Source organism: Pongo abelii, chromosome 1, assembly GCF_028885655.2.
Source record: "Pongo abelii isolate AG06213 chromosome 1, NHGRI_mPonAbe1-v2.0_pri, whole genome shotgun sequence".
Lineage (NCBI taxonomy): Eukaryota > Metazoa > Chordata > Mammalia > Primates > Hominidae > Pongo > Pongo abelii.
Genome location: NC_071985.2, coordinates 117,024,157 through 117,045,750, shown reverse-complemented (window position 1 = coordinate 117,045,750; position 21,594 = coordinate 117,024,157). Strand labels below are relative to the sequence as shown.

General features: G+C 46.1%; 1 protein-coding gene across 2 annotated transcripts in view; it reads left to right on the top strand.

The window, feature by feature from the left end:
* The window catches only part of VANGL1 (VANGL planar cell polarity protein 1), a 51,487-nt gene that overhangs the window by 10,291 nt on the left and 19,602 nt on the right, over nt 1–21,594 (top strand). For both annotated transcript variants that reach the window (XM_024233036.3, XM_002810378.6), the window contains exons 3-4: nt 7,490–7,622; nt 11,502–12,109. In XM_024233036.3, coding sequence (XP_024088804.2) covers nt 7,490–7,622; nt 11,502–12,109 — 741 coding nt within the window. The remainder of the gene's footprint in view (nt 1–7,489; nt 7,623–11,501; nt 12,110–21,594) is intronic.

Here is a 21,594-nt window from a genome sequence, read left to right as displayed (position 1 = left end):
ACACTGTCCTGGGTGATATTGGTCAAACTTCCCCTTCTCTGCAAAATTAGCAGGTGTGCACTGGTATTCTTAGGGCCTGCTGTGTTACTGACCTGTAGAATGTTTGCTAAGTAGAAGAACAAAGGAATAAATAAAGAAATCAGTGAACAGATAGGTGGTACTGTACCAGTTAGAATTGTACTTGGTGAAATTGCAGTGCTGCCGTTTACTTAGCCTCGTCATCTGTGAAATGGGTACAGCAGTCCTCTCCTACAGGGCTGTTGAGAGGATTAAATGAGATTATGCATGTGAAGCATGTAACACAGTACAGGTTGGAGGTCACTCACCAGTGGCTAAAGTAATGCTGTAATGGCCTTGGCATTTCAGCACTATGTTCCAAGGTACCAACTGGCCCCAGCCCAAATGCCCAGCTCTACACTGGCTTGGGAATAGTGATTGTAGTGGTTTTTCCCTGACTGCACTCTTCCCCATACAAGCAGCCGAATGCAGAGTGAGATTTTGTTCTGTAAAACAGCAGTGAGCTACATATATCTAATTATTTACAAGCCCATCTGGATTACTCATGTAGAAAGAGGTTTGAGAGGGTATTCTCCAAGTTGCCAGGAGTGGTCATCCATAGGGGGAGGCTCGGCAGAAGCTGGAGAATGATGGGAATTTTCATTTATCTTTTTGTACTTGTTCAGTTTTTTTACAAGTGTATATTTTGTAATTTTTAGAAATGAATGGAATAGAGTATAAGGATAGGTTCTCAAAGATACTTGATGACCTGAGGAAATGTTCATGAGACCATGTTAAAAGAAACAGGATTCAAAATGTTGTATGCTATGATAGTTACATATACATATGATGAGTATTCACATAGTGACTATTCCTGTCTCTGAGTATAGGACTATGGTCATATTTTCTTTTTAACTTTAATTGTTTTCTAAATTTTTATGTATTGCTCTTATAAAAATTTGGGGAAAACATGTCAGTGAGCTTGTGCTGGAGTCCAGGTAAGGCTTTCAAATAAGGATGAGAAACAGAAGGAGCTCGGGGCAGGTGCTGCTGGACGGGGCCTATGGTGACGTGGCAGAGCCCAGCTCCTGAGACAGTCAGAAACCCTCTGGCCATAAGAATTGAATCACACATTTCAGCTGGTGGGTAAACTTACCAGATTTAGTTATGAAATACCAGAAACAGTTTAAAATACCAATTTTTTTTAGCCCTACCAATTCCCTTGTCAATACCAGGCTTCCCTCATCCACACCACAATGACAGAAGTAGGAATTTGGGATTCCCTGGGTGCTTGGGGATGAATAAAGGAGGTTGGCTTGCAGTATCCTTTGTGGGAACCATCTCTGGGCTCTTTTGTTTACACTCGAGTTCTGACTTTTATGCTTCGGGGCCCGTTGCTACACTCTGCTATTTCCTTAGGCCTCTTGGGGCCTCCAGAAATTGATATTCCAATGCCCTCATAGTAACTTTAAGAGACTGTAACTTCCAATTAAAACAACACGCAGAATTTTTAATGCATTCTTGGACCCATATAGAAAGTACTTGGCGAATGTTAATACAAGCTGAATCTTTTAATCAATTATTCAAAAAATGTTCCTGGATATCTACTCTGAGAAAAGCTCTGAGAGAGGAGATGGACCTTAGAGATTTGTAGGTGCACTCCATGGGTTCTTTAAAAAACATCACTACCACCTACGGATGGTGGATTCTCCAACTGAGGCAGCATAGGGCACAGCAACTGTGGGGCGAGGGGCACCATCCCTAGAGGGCATGAGCTGTGGTGTACTTTGCTGGGGACTAAAGAATGTTAAGCAGTGGGGTTGCCCTCCACAGGCATGAGAGCAGGCCCCAGGCCCAGCCAAGGGTGTTTTGTCCGAGGAGTGTTCCTGTGAAGGCTGCCCTGCTCAGAGGTTTGTTGGGAACTTGAATGGAAGGGTAGGAGGTGGGTTGGGGTTGGAGAGGGACCATGCTGTTTGGTAATTTTAGTCAGACTCCAACTCAGGGAGGAATAATGAAATGCACCAAACTTGATATGCCTGATGACACTGTGATCATCTTAGAAGACTGGCCAGGTTCCAAGCAGATGACAAGTGACTGTTTTCTAACAAAGAGGTCAGTGGCCTGGTTTTGCGATGCCTGCAGTCTCCAGAGGGTGTCCAGTTAACTTGCTGGGAGAATGGTGTGGACTCCTGCTGACCCCGCCTAACTTCTGTCATTGTGGTGTGAATGAGGGAAGCCTGGTATTGACAAGGGAATTGGTAGGGCTAAAAAAAAAATTGGTATTTTAAAACAGCTGTTTCTGGTATTTCATAACTAAATCTGATCAGTTTACCCATCAGCTGAAATGTGTGATTAAATTCTTATGGCCAGAGGGTTTCTGACTGTCTCAGGAGCTGGGCTCTGCCATGTCACCACAGGCCCCGTTCAGCAGCACCTGCCCCGAGCTCCTTCTGTTTCTCATCCTTGTTTGAAGCTGGGTTTGGAGCACAAGTGCCCTGATTTAAACACAGCAGCTTCCAGTTATGTTAACTGCCTTGGGGGTGTCTGCTAGGCCCCTCCCTCATAGCCATTATCTCCTATTCTCACAGCAATCCTAGAATGGCGGGAGGTCATAGCCCCATTTTATAGGTGATGAAATCGACGCACAGAGGGCAGTGTTATTTGCCTAAAATTACAAAGTTAGTAGGTGCCCTCAGCAGATTTTGGGCCCACCTTGTTTCTTTAGAAGAGAAATGCTACTTTGGGAAAGGGAAATGAAGGGTGACTCATGTGATTAATGTGCTAAAATGCACAAAAAGAGGGCCGCCGGGGCAGTGGAGGAATTGGTGCTTTTGTTCCAAGGCTGCTTCAGAGTCTGTGTGCCCTGCGCCAAGCCCTCCTACCCCAGCCATAGCCAAGAGGAAGCAGCCAGCCGGGCCCCAGCAGCCAGCAGAGAGAAAGGACAGGTCGTGGGTTGTGGGAGAGAAGGAAAGGGAGGAGTAACCGGTGGGGCCAGCTTTCCCCAAATAGAAATAGGCAAACAACAGAAACAGGACTAAATAATCTTCCCAGGAAATGCTGACTGTAAGTGGGAACAGTGAGAATTACAGGGGTTCTAGCTGGAACGAGGAGGGTGACAGCAACCCCCAAGGGCTTAGCTCTAGAACCACCTAAACAGACGCATTTGCTCACACATGTGCGGTGCAGACACATGCCTGGGCTGCCTGCATGCCACCGCTTGCTCTTCCTGCCCCTCACACAACACGCACAGATATACTTATCTTTACTCATACAGGCAGATGTTGCGTGGAGACAGATTCAGAGATAAAGATACAAAGAAAAACTCTCGTAGCTGACACAGCCGCCCAGCAAAGGCACAGAGGTGATCCAGACCACTGAGGCAGAGTTGGAAAAACACACATGTATACATGTGTTTGTAACACCTCTCCCTGTGGCTTGGCAGTCTGTTTACTCTCCTGGTCTCCCATTTCCATACTCTTAGACGCCGTGAACAGATTGTCTTCATCATTGGGGAACCCTCTCCCAGACAGCACTTGGCAGCCATAGGTTTTCCCTGGAGTTGTGGCATGTGGAACTACACAGATGAGCATTTGAGTACATATTACAGTGAGGTGGCCGCACTGTGACCCGCAGTTCTGCAGATTGGAAGGCACTGAATGCCAGGATTTTTGTAGAGTCACTATGAAGTCCTGGCTTGGCTCAGAGACCTTCTTAGAGCAGTAATTCAGAACCAGTGGATTTCTGATAAAGTTATTCTAATTTTCTAATAATTGTTTTCTAATTAAAGCCATATGGCAGGTCCTGCTCCCTTGGTAGCATGACCAGTACCTATCACAGTGCTAGTGCTGAGCTGACAGGAAGTGCCTCACCTTCACCTCTCACTTGACAGTGGGTGGAAGGCTCTTGGCTCAGGGTATCCCTCAGTCATGACTGCACACTGTCCTGAGCTTTTCTCCCAACTTCATCCACTTCATACTATTTTAATAAAGCGGTGCTGTGTATTATAACATTGTGCAGCTGAGCATTACACTCATGGCTCCCATTATCAAGCCCCTGCTATATACAGGGCGTTTCACAAAGGAGCAAACTTCCTAGCAGTCACTCAGCAACCTCCTCCTAGGAGCATTTGGGGAAGAGAATCTTGGGGCAAGTTTCCTTTACCACCTGCAGTCACCTGGGATGCTGGGGAAAATTTTGATTTCTGTTGTCTCCCTTCCAGAAAATTATTTGAGAGTGGGGCCAACAAATCTGCACTTGAGTCCATACCTAGGGTAGTTTTTCTGTACAGTTTTTTAAGTTTAAGAAGTTTTTAAAGTTTAAGACATGCTGGTTAGGGTTTTGGGCTCTGGAGGATGAGAAACCTTGCTTGGGTATCAGATAACAGGTTCTTCTCTGGTTTCCCTCCGATGTTATCAGGGGAATTGTTAGTTGTTTCACATTTGGGTGCTCCTGGACCTTTTAAGAGCCAGGCTGGGAGGGCTGGTGATGGCAACCCTGGCTGGCAACAGAGGCTGTTTCCACCCCTGGGTGGCTCCCCACCTGCTTTCTGCCCTGGTAGGGTTCAGGCTCCGGGAATTGGCACTCAGTGAAAGAATTTTGATTTCCACTGGAATTTGTGCTGTCACAAGATTTGACCCATGGGACTAGTGAATAGATAGATGGGTTAGGTGAGCATGTGACTTGGCTGGTGGCCGAGAGAGTGATAAATGTGGGAGTAGTTGGGGAAAATGGAAACGGATTAAGATAGAAGAGGGGCATTGTCCATCTGGCCGATGGCAGGGCTGGTAGAGCAGCAGTTCTAGACTTATTCTGAGGTTAGTTCAGAAACTGACCAAACAACATGGGAAGTCTCTCCCAAATTGTTTATAGTTTCTCACAGTGGGTGCCTTTTGAAGTGATTGTATTTGACAGCCCAGAGTGTTGGGCACACAGCTTTGTGCTATCTAAGGTCACGGTCCAATTGTGACTCCTAGCAATAGCTTCAAGGCATATTTCATAGCTCTAATAGTTTTCAAGTATAAGGGTGTGAGAATGAGCTTTAAGAATATTTATGCCATGAAATCTTCCAATTGCTCTTCAACACGGTGCACCATAGTGGGTGTGAATAGAAGTGGTGGCAACAGACCTGAATTCAGGTCTGCCACTGACTATAATACTACTTTGAGAAGTAACTTGAACTCTGTGAGCCTCAGTTTCCTTGTCTGTAGAATGAAGATAATGATACTGGCTTCATAGGATTATTATTAGGATTGAATGAAATATTATAGTGAAGCATTCAACAAAGTGTTCTATAAATTGGGGTAGGATGTGAGGTAATTGGCATTGTTAGATGCATCTCTGGGTAAACAACCAAATTATCTGCTTATTTGGCTGTTTTCCTAGCTGCCTTGTTAAAACAAAACACCTGAGTTGACCAGAACACCTCTGTTTTTAGAATCTAACTTTGCAGTTGTATTAGTCTCTTCTTGCGTTGCCATAAAGAAATACCTGACACCTTCATAAAGAAATGAGGTTTAACTGGCTCACGGTCCTGCAGGCTTTACAGGAAGCATGGTACTGACATCTGCTTGGCTTCTAGAGAGGCCTCAGGAAGCTTACAGTCATGGCAGAAGGTGAAGTGGGAGCAGGCACATCACATGGTGAAAGCGGGAGCAAGAGAGACAGTTGGGAGAGGAGGCGCCATACACTTTTAAACAACCAGATCTCCCAAGAATTCACTCACTATCGTGAAGATAGCACCAAGCCATGAGGGGTCTGTCCCCATGATCCAGACACTTCTCACCAGGCCCCACCTCCAGCATTGGGGGTTACAATTGAGCACGAGATTTGGGTAGGGACAACTATCTGAACTGTATCAGCAATAGATTGTAATTATAAGTTATGGTCTAGGAATAGAATTGTTGTCACTGAAAGATTCCCTTGGCCATGGGAGCCTCCTGGCTCTTTGAAGGAATCAGTCAATGCTTATCCCAGGGAGACAATGATAAGGTCGAAGTTTGACAAGAAATCTACGTTTTCTTAAGCTAAGTAGTAGGTTAACAGAAGATATGTTGTGTGTTAATAGTTCCATTTACATCTCTTTCTTAAAGGTATACACACTCTGCGTCACTAAGTCAAGACACCATTCTTTGACATTGGCTAATAGTAATAGCAATCATAGCCACTGTGTATTAGCACTTACACCACATCCTTGTACTGAGCACTACTTACATTATGTGGTGTTGTCATCGTCACCATTTCATACATAAAGAAACCAAGGTTTTCAGAGATTGAATAACTTGTGCAAGATCACACATCTGGTAGGGCAGAACCAAAATCTGTTTGTCTCCAAAATCTGCTTCTATCCTGCCTGGGAGACCTTGGAAATGACGGTGAGTGGTTGTAGGAAGGAGGGCTGATGTCAAGGTGGCTGTGGGGGCAGGAGGCTGAGGGAACTCACTGACCCTTGAGGGGCTCCTTAGGTGGGGGCTTGTGGGTTTCCTGTTGGCAGCTGGAGGGGGAGTGCCAGTTCCCATAAGTGGTTATTGCCCAGGTTGTGACCTGGGCTTGGCCAGTGATTGGTTCATTTTGGAATTTCATGAGTTACCCCCAGGCAAGGTTCTTACAATCACGCTGGAAGACCACCCAGGAAGTTCCTGTGGGGTAAAATGATGCAGCAGCCTGCTTTCCTCAGGAGGCCTGAAACCCTCCCCATGTACACACACACACACACACACACACACACACACACACACACACACACAGCCTGCTTTTCTCAGGAGGCCTGAAACCCTCCCCATGTACACACACACACACACACACACACACACACACACACACACACACACACACACACACACACACACACACACACACACACACACACACACACACACCCCCCCCTCCACCCCTCTTGCTGTCTTTGGCCTTTTGTTCCAGCTTGTTTGTTTCTATGGATGTCTTCAAGTTCAGCTAGAACCTATGGGAATGACTTCGTTTTGAACCTGTAAGAATGAGAAGTAAACAATTCTTTGTACTGACTTTGAATTTCCTTTCTTCTGTTGTCCAAAGGTGAAGGGTGACAATGTGTCCCAGATTTTTTTGGACACACCAAAGCTTAGATATTCTACAGTGTTGTCCCAATTTTAAAAGCCCTAGAAAATTGGTTAAGGCAAATTATAACCAAATCAAATCACTAATTATTACAATAAAGTGTAACTAGCTACAGAAATCCTAAAAGTACAATTTTAGGCTTTGAGAAAATATCACTGTTGATAGAGGAAGAGTGGCAGTCTTTGTTTTGGGTCTTGGGATGGCAGAAAGAAAATATTAAGTAGGGAGTAAAGATCATGTACCCCTTGAAGTGTGGTGAAGATGGGTGGGTTTTGATGCTCTGTGTGTGTGTGTGTGTGTGTGTAGAATTTGCCTAAATTCAAAATGATACTTACATTTTGATAAACCCAGAGAGTTAATTAACATGGCATAAATGTGCTAGTTCATTGTTGTTTTTCAGAGAGAGAACTAGAGAGAGACACAAGTCACCCCGGAATAAAGACGGCAGAGTGTCAGAAAAGTCTGTCACCATTCAACCTCCCACTGGAGCGCCGCTGTTGGGAAATGATTCTACTCGGACAGAGGAAGTTCAGGTAAGGATCAAAGGTGGTCTGTAAGCACACTGCCACTTGACCAAGACTCCTTTCTGTAAATGTTTTCCTTAGGTTCTCTTGGGTTTTTGTCTTTCTTTTTCTAGCATGCTAATTAGTTTATCTATGTCCCGTGGTCTCTTGTTGGTCTAAGGACAGCCTGTCCTGCCCTTTGGTAGCGTGGGGATTCTTCTGAAGTATGATTGGTTGGCCTGCTTTACATGGTGTGGAAAAGTAGCCAGCAAGGTTGACAACAGGGTAGGGAAGGGAAAAGCTGAAGTCTCCCACGACTCATTTCAAAATGGAACAGTATAAGAGGGAGAAGGAAACTCAGAAAACCTAAGAAGTTTAAAAAACATGGGGCAGCCCAGACTGACCATTACTACTAGGGCTATGCAGTAATTCAGAGACCACACGCTCAGATGCCTGGTAGAGAAATGTAAGTTAATTAAGGAGGCCCTGGGTCGAAAAGAGGGGGCAAAAATATATTAAACAAGCTTTGGGTTAACAAGCAATCTGTGCAGTGCCTCAGTGTCAGTGCTGTAGTGTGGTGTGATGGAGCCTATGGCTAACTGGAGAATGCATTTCCTCTGTAAAGGAAACAGCAGCTCCGCAGCTCCAGACACCTACTGTTGCTCAGGAATGCAGGGATTCATTGTTTGAGAAAAGCTGCAAATCAGGATTTTATGTGAAATCCTAACTATAATATTTTTGAAATACTGACGCTTTATTAATTTTTTTAAACCATTGTGTAGGTTCTTCTCCAGGTTCTAACTATCTGGCAGCCCACCCGATTTAAATAAACATCTGAGCTATACACAGAAACATGTTTGCATACCCTCTGCACATCCTGAAGTATATATACACATGTCCAGCCTTGCCCCTCATAAACAAAGCAATGTATGATACACAGCTGTAAAGATAGATATAGGACTATAGATAAGCATACATCTGTACATACCTGTGCATACACACAGATAAGCATTTATAATCAAATAGGTGGACTGAAACTGGAATTCCTCAGAGTACACAAGGTGTTCTTGGGACACAAAACTACAATTGTGGGTTGAACATGGGATTCATTGAGCAATGAGCAAATGCCTTTAGTGCTGCCTGCCTTGGCTCTGGGATGGCTGATGGTCGGATGGGGCCAATCCTAGGATTGGATCACCCTGGAGTACTTGAAGGGGTCAGTTTCCTCCTGGATGTGGATTCAGAGGTGCCGGTGGCCTACAGCAAAGGCTCTTCTTTCTCTGCATCTCCTCTGCACCTCGTAGCTGAGAACACTTTGGGAAGCTCTTGGTGTTGCCCCAGGATGATCTGGTGTGAAAAGCATTGAGATGGGTGTTTGGAGGCTGTATTTTTTAATAGCTCCATTACCTTGAGCAGTCACAGCCTTTGTAGGCCTCAATTTCTTTATTGAAAATCTAGGGGTTTTGATGAAAGCATCTTAGGTGCTTTTTCTTCTAAGAACCTGAAGCTTAACAGGATCCTTTGTATATCTACATTTTTTAGGCATGCATGTGCACCCCAGCAAATTCTCTCACGCCCTTTCTAGTCAATCTCTGCCCCACCCTCACCTCTCCAAGGCAACCACTGTGTTGATTCCTATCACTGTAGATCAATTTTGCCTGCTTTTGAATTTAATGTAATTAGAATCATATGGTCCGTCTCCTGCCCCCTCCCACCCGCCCCGCTTAGCATAATGATTTTGAGATTTATCCATGTTTTGGTATGTTTCAACAGCTTATTCTTTTTACTTTTGATGAGTAGTATTCCATTGTATCAGTCTACCACAATTTGTTATCCATTCTCCTAGTGGATGGACATTTGGGGTTTTTTGTTGTTGTTGTTTGTTTGTTTTTTGAGACAGAGTCTTGCTCTGTTGCCCAGGCTGGAGTGCAGTGGCACGATATCAGCTCACTGCAGCCTGTACCTCCCGGGTTCAAGCGATTCTCCTGCCTCAGCCTCCCGAATAGCCGGGATTACAGGCACGCACAACCACGCCCAGCTAATTTTTGTATTTTTAGTAGAGATGGGCTTTCACCATGTTGGCCGGGCTGGTCTCGAACTCCTGACCTCAGGTGATTTGCCTGCCTTGGCCTCCCAAAGTGCTAGGATTACAGGCGTGAGCCATCGCGCCTGGCTGGATGTATATTTTTATTAATTTTTGGATAAAACCTGAGAGTGGAATTGCTGGGCCATATAGCTAAGTGTATATTTAAATTTATATGAAACCGCCAGAGTGGTTCTCCAGAGGCACTGTACCATGGTCCACTTCCACCAGCAGTGTTTGAGAGTCCTGGCTGCTTCTGGCCATCGTCTTAAATAGGAATTTCTCTCACTGTATGTGATACTTCTGACTTTCCAAGTTGAAGGATTATTAGTTCATAGGATTGAGACCTTAACCACCACCACTTCTTACCATAGCCCATACATTTCATAAATCATGTTTTTTTGGTCATTACTAGATTTGGGGTTATTTGATTATGAGTGATCTCTGTCTTGCTGATTTAGCTACTAACTTAAACTAGCTTTTTCTAAGTTGGTGTCCTAATTTCACGCACTTTGCCACTGCATCTGACTGCTTTTTTTTCCGAGTGAAAGGATACATACAAATTTCAGAGGCAAAAACCTCTTTGGCCCCCTGTGTCTTTTCAGCACCTTGCTCTCTTGTTGCTCCATTATTGTTGCCAGTTGCTTTTAAACAGCAAAATCTTTTAAAATTCTGTCACCTGGGTTTTGCTAAATGGCTAGACTAATTGCTTTAACTAGCAACTGCCTAGAAGTTTAAAAAGAGAGGAAGCTAGAAAGTAAAAGATACATTTTAATAATCCTGGTTGTTTCTATGCCCTTGATGTTTAGTTCCTCATGAAAACATGTTTTAGAAAGAATTTTTAAACCAATCTGGCCATACACGGATTCTTGGATTTGCTTAGTTTGGTCCATGAGAAATATTGTTAAAGAGTGCTTGACAGTGATACTTGTTAAGTGGATCTTGTGAACATCATAAGGAGATTTTTTTTTTTTTTTTTTTTGAGACGGAGTCTCGCTCTGTAGCCCAGGCTGGAGTACAGTGGCGCGATCTCAGCTCACTGCAACCTCTGACTCCCGGGTTCAAGTGATTCTCCTGCCTCAGCCTCCTGAGTAGCTGGGATTATAGGCAAGCGCCACCACGCCTAGCTAATTTTTGTATTTTTAGTAGAGATGGGGTTTCACCATGTAGGCCAGGATGTTCTCGATCTCCTGAGCTCGTGATCCGTCCGCCTCAGCCTTCCAAAGTGCTGGGATTACAGGTGTGAGCCACCGCGCCCAGTCCATAAAGAGATTTTAAAATGTGGGTCCTAGCTGCAGGTAAGCTTGAGTTTGTGTAGTGGTGTAAGTTCCCTTGCTACGCCCTTTGCTCTTCTGGGCTGCTAAAGGGTGTAGTAATACTCCCACCTCCAGAAATTGGACTTCGTAAGCCTTTATAACCCAGCGTGAATTGGAAAGAAGATGCAGGAGGTTTATCTCTATAGATGAGCTCTCACAAGATTAGTCTAATACCTGGATTGCGCATTGCAGGGCAAACAGCTCAGAGCCGCTCAAGGCTTTTCAACACGGGATGATAATCAATGTTATGTTAATGAATCAGCCAAACAGACAGAAAGATCACATTATGTTTTCTCTGTTTGAAAAGGTAGATACCTCATACATTTTGAAAATTTCAATGAAAATTGTTTGAGTTAAAAAGTTCTAATATTTAAAGAGTTAAGCTTTCATTTTCTGGAAGCCTTTATGAATGGGGCTGGGTAGATGCCGCGGGCCCTGCATGTTCACTGCTCTTTGTAGCTTTTACAAATGACCTGCATCATGTCATCCTCACTGTCTTCTCCCCACCAGGATGACAACTGGGGAGAGACCACCACGGCCATCACAGGCACCTCGGAGCACAGCATATCCCAAGAGGACATTGCCAGGATCAGCAAGGACATGGAGGACAGCGTGGGGCTGGATTGCAAACGCTACCTGGGCCTCACCGTCGCCTCCTTTCTTGGACTTCTAGTTTTCCTCACCCCTATTGCCTTCATCCTTTTACCTCCGATCCTGTGGAGGGATGAGCTGGAGCCTTGTGGCACAATTTGTGAGGGGCTGTTTATCTCCGTGGCATTCAAACTCCTCATTCTGCTCATAGGGACCTGGGCACTTTTTTTCCGCAAGCGGAGAGCTGACATGCCACGGGTGTTTGTGTTTCGTGCCCTTTTGTTGGTCCTCATCTTTCTCTTTGTGGTTTCCTATTGGCTTTTTTACGGGGTCCGCATTTTGGACTCTCGGGATCGGAATTACCAGGGCATTGTGCAATATGCAGTCTCCCTCGTGGATGCCCTCCTCTTCATCCATTACCTGGCCATCATCCTGCTGGAGCTAAGGCAGCTGCAGCCCATGTTCACGCTGCAGGTGGTCCGCTCCACCGATGGCGAGTCCCGCTTCTACAGCCTGGGACACCTGAGGTAAGAGGCAACATCCAGGAGGCAGAAAGGATGGCTGATGTCTTGCTGGGAGACAGCTGCTCTGTAGCACGTGAGGGGTGGTGACAGATGCCAAGAGCTAGGACCAGAGTCTGACTCTTTTCTGGTTTGGGGAGGAGATGCGAGGGTGGGGAGGGTGTCCATGTTCATTGAGTTTCTGGACTTCTAGATGGCGCGGGGCAATTGCTGGCTGTCACCCGGGTTGAGATTTTGCTGGGCCTGTTCTCAAAGTTATTGGCAGCCCCCAAAAATAATGGAGAAAGGAGATGCATAGTGATGGCTGCCTTCTTTGACTCTGAAAATGGCCAATGGACAATGGATAAAGTGACTAGCAGCTCCATTTTGTCCCAAATGTGACATCTGGTTTACCATGTTGTCCCAGTGGAATCATGAATTGTTCCTTTTTTCCCACTCTCAGAGGCCTGGTTTGGGCAGTAAATTATATGGTCATCCTAGGGACCCTCCAATAAAGAATCAAGTGCAGGTTAGAGACTCCAAATGTGTAATCCTTGAATGTTGTGAAAATGTATGCCTGAGAAAAAGTTAGAAGTCAGTTGGGTTGTCATACTTACATCTCTGCATAAAATCTTATTATTTTGTGGTTAAATAAGAGTGATTACCATCATTTTATTTGCTTCAAGGTAAGCACTTTATATAGATTGTATATTTAGTCTTCGTAGAACCCTGTGACCTAGGTATTATTAATCCCTGTGTCACAGATGAAGAAACTAGGGCTTAGGGGATTTAAGTAATTTGCACAAAAACATATGGCTAGCCTCATTTAGGATTCACTCAGATGTCATGAGGCCAGGGCTGAGTGAATGCCCCCATAATGGCATCTCTCACTTTGTGGTTAGTGGCCTATTTTTCCATCTGTTTTCTTCCACAGACTATGAACTCCCTGAGGCCAGGGGCCACCCTTTTACCTCATTACATCCTTAGTGCCTGGCATGGAGCATGGCTTGCACTGAGACGGTCTCTGGGTGAATGCAGAGCCTGGGACATCTGACGTCAAAGCCTTTACCCTCTCCCAGGCTCTCTCCCTCCTTAGGCAGTATATGCTGATATGTGTATCCTGCTTGGGGCAGGGTAGGCACTTAGTTCATCGCAGCTATTACTGCTGTGATCGTGTAGCTGGCAGAGCAGCCAAAATCAGCAAGGGCACACCTTAGTAGGTATCAGAACAATCGGCTTTGTCATAGATTTGGCTGGGCTCCAGGAAGGTGGCTCAGCCTGTATTTGGAGTCAGGCCATGCTGCCAAACCATCTTCCTGTTGGTGTGTACCCTCCTCCATTCCTCTGGCTTGGCTTGTGCTACGAGGGTGGGATGATCTAGCGTTCAAGGTTGCTGCCACCCTAACTGATCCTTGGTGGAAACTGGTGTCCAAGTCACATGTCTGTGCACCAAAAATCTGGGGTTTTGAGTCCTTCACAGATGCCTACAGGCTCTGAAGACAAGTAGGTCACCACTTTGCTGTGTATTCATCTCAGAAGGCTTTCTTTCCCCATGTTTTGCATCAGGGAATGACCAGCAGATTTGTGTTAAACATCTGCTGTGTGCAGAGCCCTGGACACACCAGGCTGGCTGCCTTCAGAGCTCTATCTCAGCACCCGTGGTGCTCACAGTCACTTGGAAAGAGACCAGTGCACTGCTGTCTGGTGGACAAGTACAGAAACAGGCCTGGGGGTATAGGTGATAGGAACACAGGAGGACAGAGAATTTCAGATTGTGGCGGCAATAAAGCCGAGCAGGAGACAGTCTGTCTCAGAATGGGTTTTGCTGCAGTTAAAGCGGTAGAGAAAAATCCAGCTGTGGTCTCAGTGGAGATGAGTGATATTTGGAACTCTGTGTATGTAAGTAGCCAAGACACTGGCCAGGAGTGAGGTCTATGGTGGTTTTGTTTTTTGGCCCTTAGCCCTAGTTGGTGTGAATTCCACCTGTGTAGGTGGGAAAGGGCAGGGCGTCTTCTCACCATAGGTTATGCAGGGTGGTGGGACTGACTTACCCCCATGGGCTCCCACATCGCTCCTCCCTGTACGACTAGTTGAGCTGCACACTGCATCTGAGTGGGGGTGGAGAGGGGACAAACCAAACAGCCCGAGGAAAGTATGCCTGTGGCGTGTTCAGAAAACGTAATTAGCAGCAGCCCTTGCCTCTCACCACACAGCTCTGCTGGTCAGGGCAGAGCTGGATGGGAGAAGCCAGACTGATTGTGCCGCATGGCTCCCAGGCTTGCTGCAAACCTTTCAGTCTGCTCTCACCATGACCAACAACTGTCCAGGCTTTCAAAAACTCAAGTCAGTCACCCCAGCTCCCCAGGGAGAACTGAAAGGTGGCAAGTGCCCATCTGCCCTGGGGAGAGCGTTTTGAGGTGGTCCCCAGCCTCATCCTTTCAGCTTCTTTTTAGGGCCATTGGTGTTCCTCCTCTCTCTGCCTTTAATAAGGCCCCCTTTGTCCCTCTCATGGAGAGCCTGGGTTAGAAGGTGGAAAGAATGGCTGGAGAAAGAGGGATGTCTTTACTGACAAATGGAGCCCTCAGGGAGAGCCAGATGCCCAAGTGTCAGCCAGTCTGCTAGAGCTGGAGCAGGCTTGGCACCTTTCCTCCTGGCATTGTGTGGGCCTGGTCACCTGCCGATCCTTGGGCTAAATCTGGTCTGAATCCAGCAGTGGCTGGAAGAGTTACTAGGCCAGAAATACAACTTCTAAGGCCTTTTGTAAAGTGTAGAAACAGACAGGAGGGAAGAGGGAGCGGGAATAGACAAAGCAAGCCTTGGAAATCAGAATAGCAGGTCTCCATCAGACCCAGCAGAATCACAGGCTGTCGGCTCTCCCTTTATGTAAAGCCTTCACCGTGGCAGCACCCTATTGGGCTTAGGTGCCAAGTGATGGTGAGTTCTTTTTTATGTTTTCAAAGATGATTTTATCGAATTGACTGAGCTATTTCTGAGAGTTGTCTAAAGAATGTCTACTCTTTAGTTTCTTAAAGAAAATAGGCGTCTCGTTAGTTCATAAAAGGCACTTGCTGTGGCCCTGCTTGTTGGCAGGAATGAAGTTTTGGGCTTATTTGAAAACTTTCAAAAATGTAAAAAGTTGTTGCAGAAAGTAAGATACCATAAATAGATTGAGATACTTCCTAACCTCTGCCCAGTGCCCTAGGAGTTATGAAAAGCTTTTCATAGGTTTGGACTCATTTACCCCTCCTTGCTGCCCTGTCAGAGGTCAGAGCAGGTGGGGTAGAGGTGTCCCCTCTTACAGTTGAGGTCCCTAAGCCCCAGGGTTAGGGACCTGCTCAAGGTCACAGGGAATCAGCACCTTCCTGTGCATCACACCGCTTACCCCACCGCGCTCTCCACAGCGTCCTGGTGTCTCACACAGTCGCTTTGTCATTTTCCATACACACCTTGCTCGTCACTTTTCTTGGCCCTGTTCTCACAATAAGTTGCTAACTTTTCCAGGATGTTACCAGAGACTAATGACTGTTGATATGACTTTATTTGAGGAGAAACCCAGAAGAATAGAAGAGCCTAAAAATTGGCATTCAATTATCTTAATCATTTTTCAGTTTTGAAACCTCTAAAGGGAAATAGTGTGAATACTGGTGCACAGGCACTAGTGTAATTGACTGGTGGAATGTGAAATGGTAGAACAACAGAGACAGATAAAGAAAACCTTAACAATAAACAATTACATAGTCTTACTGGGAGCCAGGTACCTTCTAATCTTTTAATGTGCAACTCAGTTTTCCCAACAATCATGTGAGGTAGGTTCTGGTAGCCTCCTTTTCAGATGAGCAAACTGAGGCGTGGGAGAGTTAGGTAAGTCTAAGGCCCCACACTTTGTAATTGTGGGAACCAGGATTTGAGCCCAGGCTCTCTGGTTCCAGAATGATCTTACCCATTTCACCATACTACCTCTGAATAGATAGGTTCATGTTCACGTCACTGCTTTAGGAACACATGAACAAACCCAGAAGCATTTTTTGAGTGTTTCTCATGTGCCAGCCTGGGTGCCAGATATTTTTGTATACATTATCCTATTTCACTTAACACAGCGCTTAGGGCTGGAACAGAGAATGTGCAGGATTGTCAAGATGGCTTGCACTCTGAGGTCCATTCCTTAGCTCTACTGGTTATTATATTCACTCAGTTGACAAAGCCTGGTCCTTAAAGTCACAGCAGTAGGTTTGAGCCTTTGGTCAGACCTTTTTAACTTCCTATACTTCACATGTCTCAAAGAAAATATATTTTATCTACTGTTGTGTAACAACTACCCCACCACTTAGTAGCTTAAAACAACCAATTCAGTATTTCTCACAATTCTGCAGCATGGATTGGGCTCAGCCAGGAGGTTCTTTAGCTGATCCCGCCCATGGTCCTGTGTGATTATACTCACATGGTGAGTCAGCCGAGGCTGACTTTCTTTTCCTGTGTATTCTCTCTTCCTTCTTTTCCTGTATATTCTCTCCTTCTCGTGGCCTTTCCTTGTTGTTTCCTCATTAGGGTTGCTAGACTTCTTAAATGGCAGCTCAGGGCTCCCAGGAGCACAAAAGCAGAAGCTCCCAGGCCTTTTAAGGTCTGGGCCTGGAACTGTCCCAGTAGTATTTCTACTGCATTCTCCTGGTGAAAGCAAGCCACAGCCCTATCCCACATTTAAGGAGAGAGGACGACACAAGACAGAGGCTACTAGGATGTTAAGTTCAATGTCGCAGACTCCCACAACCACCTCGGGCTGTCTTTCTCAGAGTCTTGTTTATTCTTATTTTGCATATAGTTCTAACAAATTTAATTATTGATTTCTATACCTTAAAAAGCCCAGAACTAATATATTTTGAGGGGAAAAAGTGCTGCTTTAAGGAGGTATATGAACATCAATAAAAAATGATAGCTGATAGTCATCAACAAGGAGGGAGACAGAGAAACCACAAAAGCAGGTATGACTCAGCACTCTGGGAAACTTTCCACAGTGACCCATTCTGTAGGATATTTATATTGCTGAAGCTCCCTTGTACCTAATTCAGCCAGCAGGTTTTAACTGTTTGGGTTTTTAAGCTTCAGGGTCAAAGTTTTGGGGTAAAAAATGCTTCATTCATTGAGACTGAGAGAGAATAGCTTATAAATTGACACTGACCGTAGACCTTGATTTTGTGTCCCCACCCAAATCTCATCTTGAATTGTAGCTCCCATAATTCCCACATGTTGTGGGAGGGACCCAGTGGGAGTTCATTGAATCACGGGGGTGATTTCCCCCATACTGTTCCTGTGGTAGTGAGTAAGTCTCACAAGATCTGATGGTTTTATAAGAGGAAACCTTATAAAAGGTGGCTCTCATTTTCTTCCTTGTCTGTAAGATGTGCAATGTAAGATGTGCCTCTTGCCTTCTGCCATGATTGTGAGGCCTCCCCAGCCACATGGAACTGTGAGTCCATTAAACCTCTTTTTCTATATAAATTAGCCAGTCTTGGGTATGTCTTTATCAGCAGCATAAAAATGGACTAATACAGATCTTTTAATCAAAGATGTGGTAACTAATCACAGAACCACATGTGCTTTAGAAGAAATGATCCTTGGATTGCTTTTCAAGCAATGGAAGTTTATGATTGTCACATTGTCAATTGTGATTATATTCAAGGAAGTGTTATGGACTGAATGTTTGTGGTCCCCCCAAATTCGTATGTGGAAGCCCTAACCTCCAGTGTGGCGTATTTGGAGATGGAGCCTCTAAGGAAGTAATTGAGGTTAAATGTAGTCATAGTGTGGGGCCCTGATCCCATAAGACTGGCGTCCTTACAAGAACAGATACCAGAGAGCTTGCTCTGTCTCTGCACACACCCTTAGAAAAGGCTGTGTGAGGCCCCAGAAAGAAGGTGGCCATCTGTAAGCCCAGAAGAGAGCCCTCAACAGGAACCAGGTTGGCTAGAGTCTTGATCTTGGACCCCCAACCTCCAGAACTGTAAGAAAATAAATTTCTGTTGTTTAAGCTACCTAGTCTGTAGCATTTTGATACAGCAGCCTGAGCTGAGACAGGAATATTACATACACTGGAGACTTTTGACCCCAAAGACTTTTGACCTGTTGAATAGAGCTCATCTTGTCCTCTCTCCAGCTCATGCATGCATCCTCCCAGCTTGCAAGGGGGCCTTGCTTCTCTGGATTGCACTTTGATTTTCTAGTTCTAAGTGACAAAGGGAGAGTCTTCTAGGGAGGTTAAAGTTGCTCTAGTAATTCCAGGATATTTCTAGCTCCTTTTGAGATCTTATGTTTGTGATTCTGGGTCAAGTAATGTCCAAGCCAGTGATTACATTACTGGTAGGCATGTCTCTCATGCTGGGCCACACCCTCCATCCCATATTCGCGATGAGCACCAACGGTCTCTGAGAGCCCAGAGCCAGTGGCTGCAACGTTGGGAAAATTCTTAAATGACCATCAGTGGTTTTGGCTCATGTTACTACGATTGTGGGTTCATATACCATCTCATTTTTAGAAATGTGTGTTTTTGTACTCCTGTAATTACTTTTTAATAAAGATATTTTGCCAGTCCTTAGCCCCACTCCATAGCAAAGCAAAGGACAAGAACAAGTAAGGGCTAATACATAGAGCGTGGAGGGTTTTGCTCAGGCCATGCTTTGCTGTGGGAGAATTTTGAAGGCGGGAGTGGAGCTGCCGTTTGTGGTTTGGTGCTGTGGTGCCTGTTAAAAGTGGCTTTAATGAGAGTGTAAGGTGCTGCACACTGAAGCCCTGTGTTTATTCAGCTGACTCCTGCCAGCGGCTGCAGCTGGGATGGCTTCCCTCGCACGGCGTCTGCCCACAGCCTTGCGCTGAGGCCCAGAGGACTCACAGGAAAAGGAGCTGGCAAAGGTGAAGCTGGTTTTCATGGTCTCCTGAGTGCCCCTGGCCCCTGGGAGATGGGTCACACTCCCTGAATGCTGTGCTGTTGGTTTCCCTGGAGGATTCTTGCTGCAGGCCAGGTCCCGTATTCTCCACACTCACCACGAGTGGCTGGGTGTGACTTGACACGGTGTGAAAGTGGTGGGGTGCGAGCACTCAGGAGGGAGAACAGCCTGCGGCCTCCTTTCCCTGGCTGCAAAGCCACCACTCAGCTCTGCTCCAGCCCAGGTTTTGGGGAGCCGGGATCCGCTTGGGCAGGCCAGGAGCCTCAGCTCCGGACTTTTCGTGGTGTGCTCCTTCCTACTTACTCACGAGGAAGGCAAGGCAGCAGTCCAGCATCCTGGGTGGTGTGGAGGTGTTTCGAGTCCATATCTAAATCTTTTTCTTAGAGCACCCTAAGCAGGCTGCTGTCTTTGATCCCCATATCTCTGCTGTTTATCTTGGTGTGATTCATCACTGTAATTTAAGACGCGGAGAGAGCAGAGTTCCCATCCCAGGCAGGGGAGGCACAGTGCAGGTTGGACCGTGCAAGGAAATGGCAGCGTGGCGAGGTTTGTGCCGCGACCTACAAGCAGGGCTGCATGCTCCCCAGGCAGACTGTGGCAGAGCCAAACCCCTCACTTGTAGGGAAGCGTGTCTCCTAGGTGCCCCAGTAGGGGAGGTCTGCCAGCATCGCTGTGCTGTGGGGAAGGCAGCCAGAGGGCTTCAGCCATAACTGGCTCAGCTCCTCAGGAGGAGACCAGCAGTGTGTCTCTGCACTCAGAACTGCCACTGGGTCATGGTGTTAAGCCCAGGAGGGGTGCACATGTTGACAACCTTGTATTGCTTAGTTGCTGAGACCAGAAGAACCAGGTAATTGCATGAGCTGTTAGCTACTTCTGGTTCTCACAAACTCCTCCCAGTGTTGATAGAGAATGGTGTCCTCTGGGCATACTCTGGGTATAGTTTTATTTGTATTATTAGGGACTCATGGAGAAGTGCTCTGGGTGTCCCCCACACTGCACTTTGGAGATCATTCTGTGATTCCCAAGTCCTACTGATTCCACTTCCTTGGCGCTCTGGGATTAGATATCCTAGGCTGCCGATCTGCTTGTTCATCTTTCAGTGGGGATACCCTGCAGGGCTTGTCCACAGCTTGAATTTCAAACCAAAAGCCAGGTACGCTTTCCAGCCTTCGGATATTGGTTCAAAGAATTCAGCTGCTGAAGCTTTTGTGTAGCTGAGGCACCAGCAGGCCCGAGGCACGAGTGAATCCAGGTGGCCCAAGGAAGAGCCTTCCCATGGGCCTCAGCAGCCACACAGAGCCTCTGATCTGTTTCCCTTTGCGGGATGGTCAGTCTCCTGTGTCTCAAGACCTCAAGCAGAAACCTGTGGCCCTCCCCCTCTATCTTGAAAGTCCAACCAAGTCCAGGCCTTTGTTGTGCAGTTTAAACCAGACCTGTCAGTAAACATGAGCTAATTCCAGTTTTTGCACCTCTTTGTCCTTCTCAAGTTCCAAGGTGATCATTGCCTGTTATCTATAGGACTTGTGTAAGCTAACTTGCCAAATGCAGCTGTGAGACAAACAGTTTAATTAAAAGGCAGAAGGGCCAGGAGATATAAACACTCATGTACCTGGTTGTCAGTGAAGGCGGTGGCGTTCAGCGTCCAGGGGCTAATTATATTCTCTTCTCTGGGACTCACACAAATATTGCCACAAATGGTCCTGACTGTCAGACTGAAGTCATTTATCTCCAAGTGTGGGGAGCAGTGAAGCCCACACGTTCAGGTAGATTTAGCTCTTACGGACTCTTCTGGAAAGTAGCAGGTGGGTAAAACTGAAAGCATCAGCTATTGCACCCTAGCTGCAGGTTTTCACAGAAAGCTGAATCAACTTGTATTGGGGGTTCTGCATTTTAGAGTTTTCTCAAAGACCTGGGTTTGGGCCCTAAAGCGCAGCCACCAGAGCAGGCACACCTTAAAAAGTAGGTAATGAGTGGCCTTAGTGCCTGGGCAGCCGTCAGTACTGGCCTCCTTTGGTTGTCCCTGTCCACTGACCCTCCTTCCTCCCATTCTCTCACGTTTGCATTCATCTGCAGCCTCCGTTACCATTGACCAGCCTTGCCGCTTACCTGCCTCCACCCCTCCTTCCCTAAGTTCAAGTACATTAGTTTCCTAAGGCTGAAGTAACAGAGTATAGCACAAACTGGATGGCTTAAAAGTTCTCCTTCTCAGAAAGTACAAAATCTAGGTGTTGGCACAGCTGTGCTCCCCGCAAAGGCTCTAGGGAAGAATCCTTCCTTGCCTCTTCCTAGTTTCTGGTGGCTGCTGGCAACCCTTTGTGTTCCTTTGTTTATGGCTGTGTCACTCCAGTTTCTGCCCCCATCATTACATGACCTCCTCTGTGTGGGTCTCTGTATGTCCTCTTTTTTTTTTTTTTTTTTTTTGAGACAGAATCTTACTCTTTTGCCCAGGCTGGAGTGCCTTGGTGCGATCTCAGCTCGCTGCAACCTCTGCCTCCCAGGTTCAAGCAATTCTCCTGCCTCAGCCTCCCTGGTAGCTGGGATTACAGGTGCACACCACCACACCCAGCTGCTTTTTGT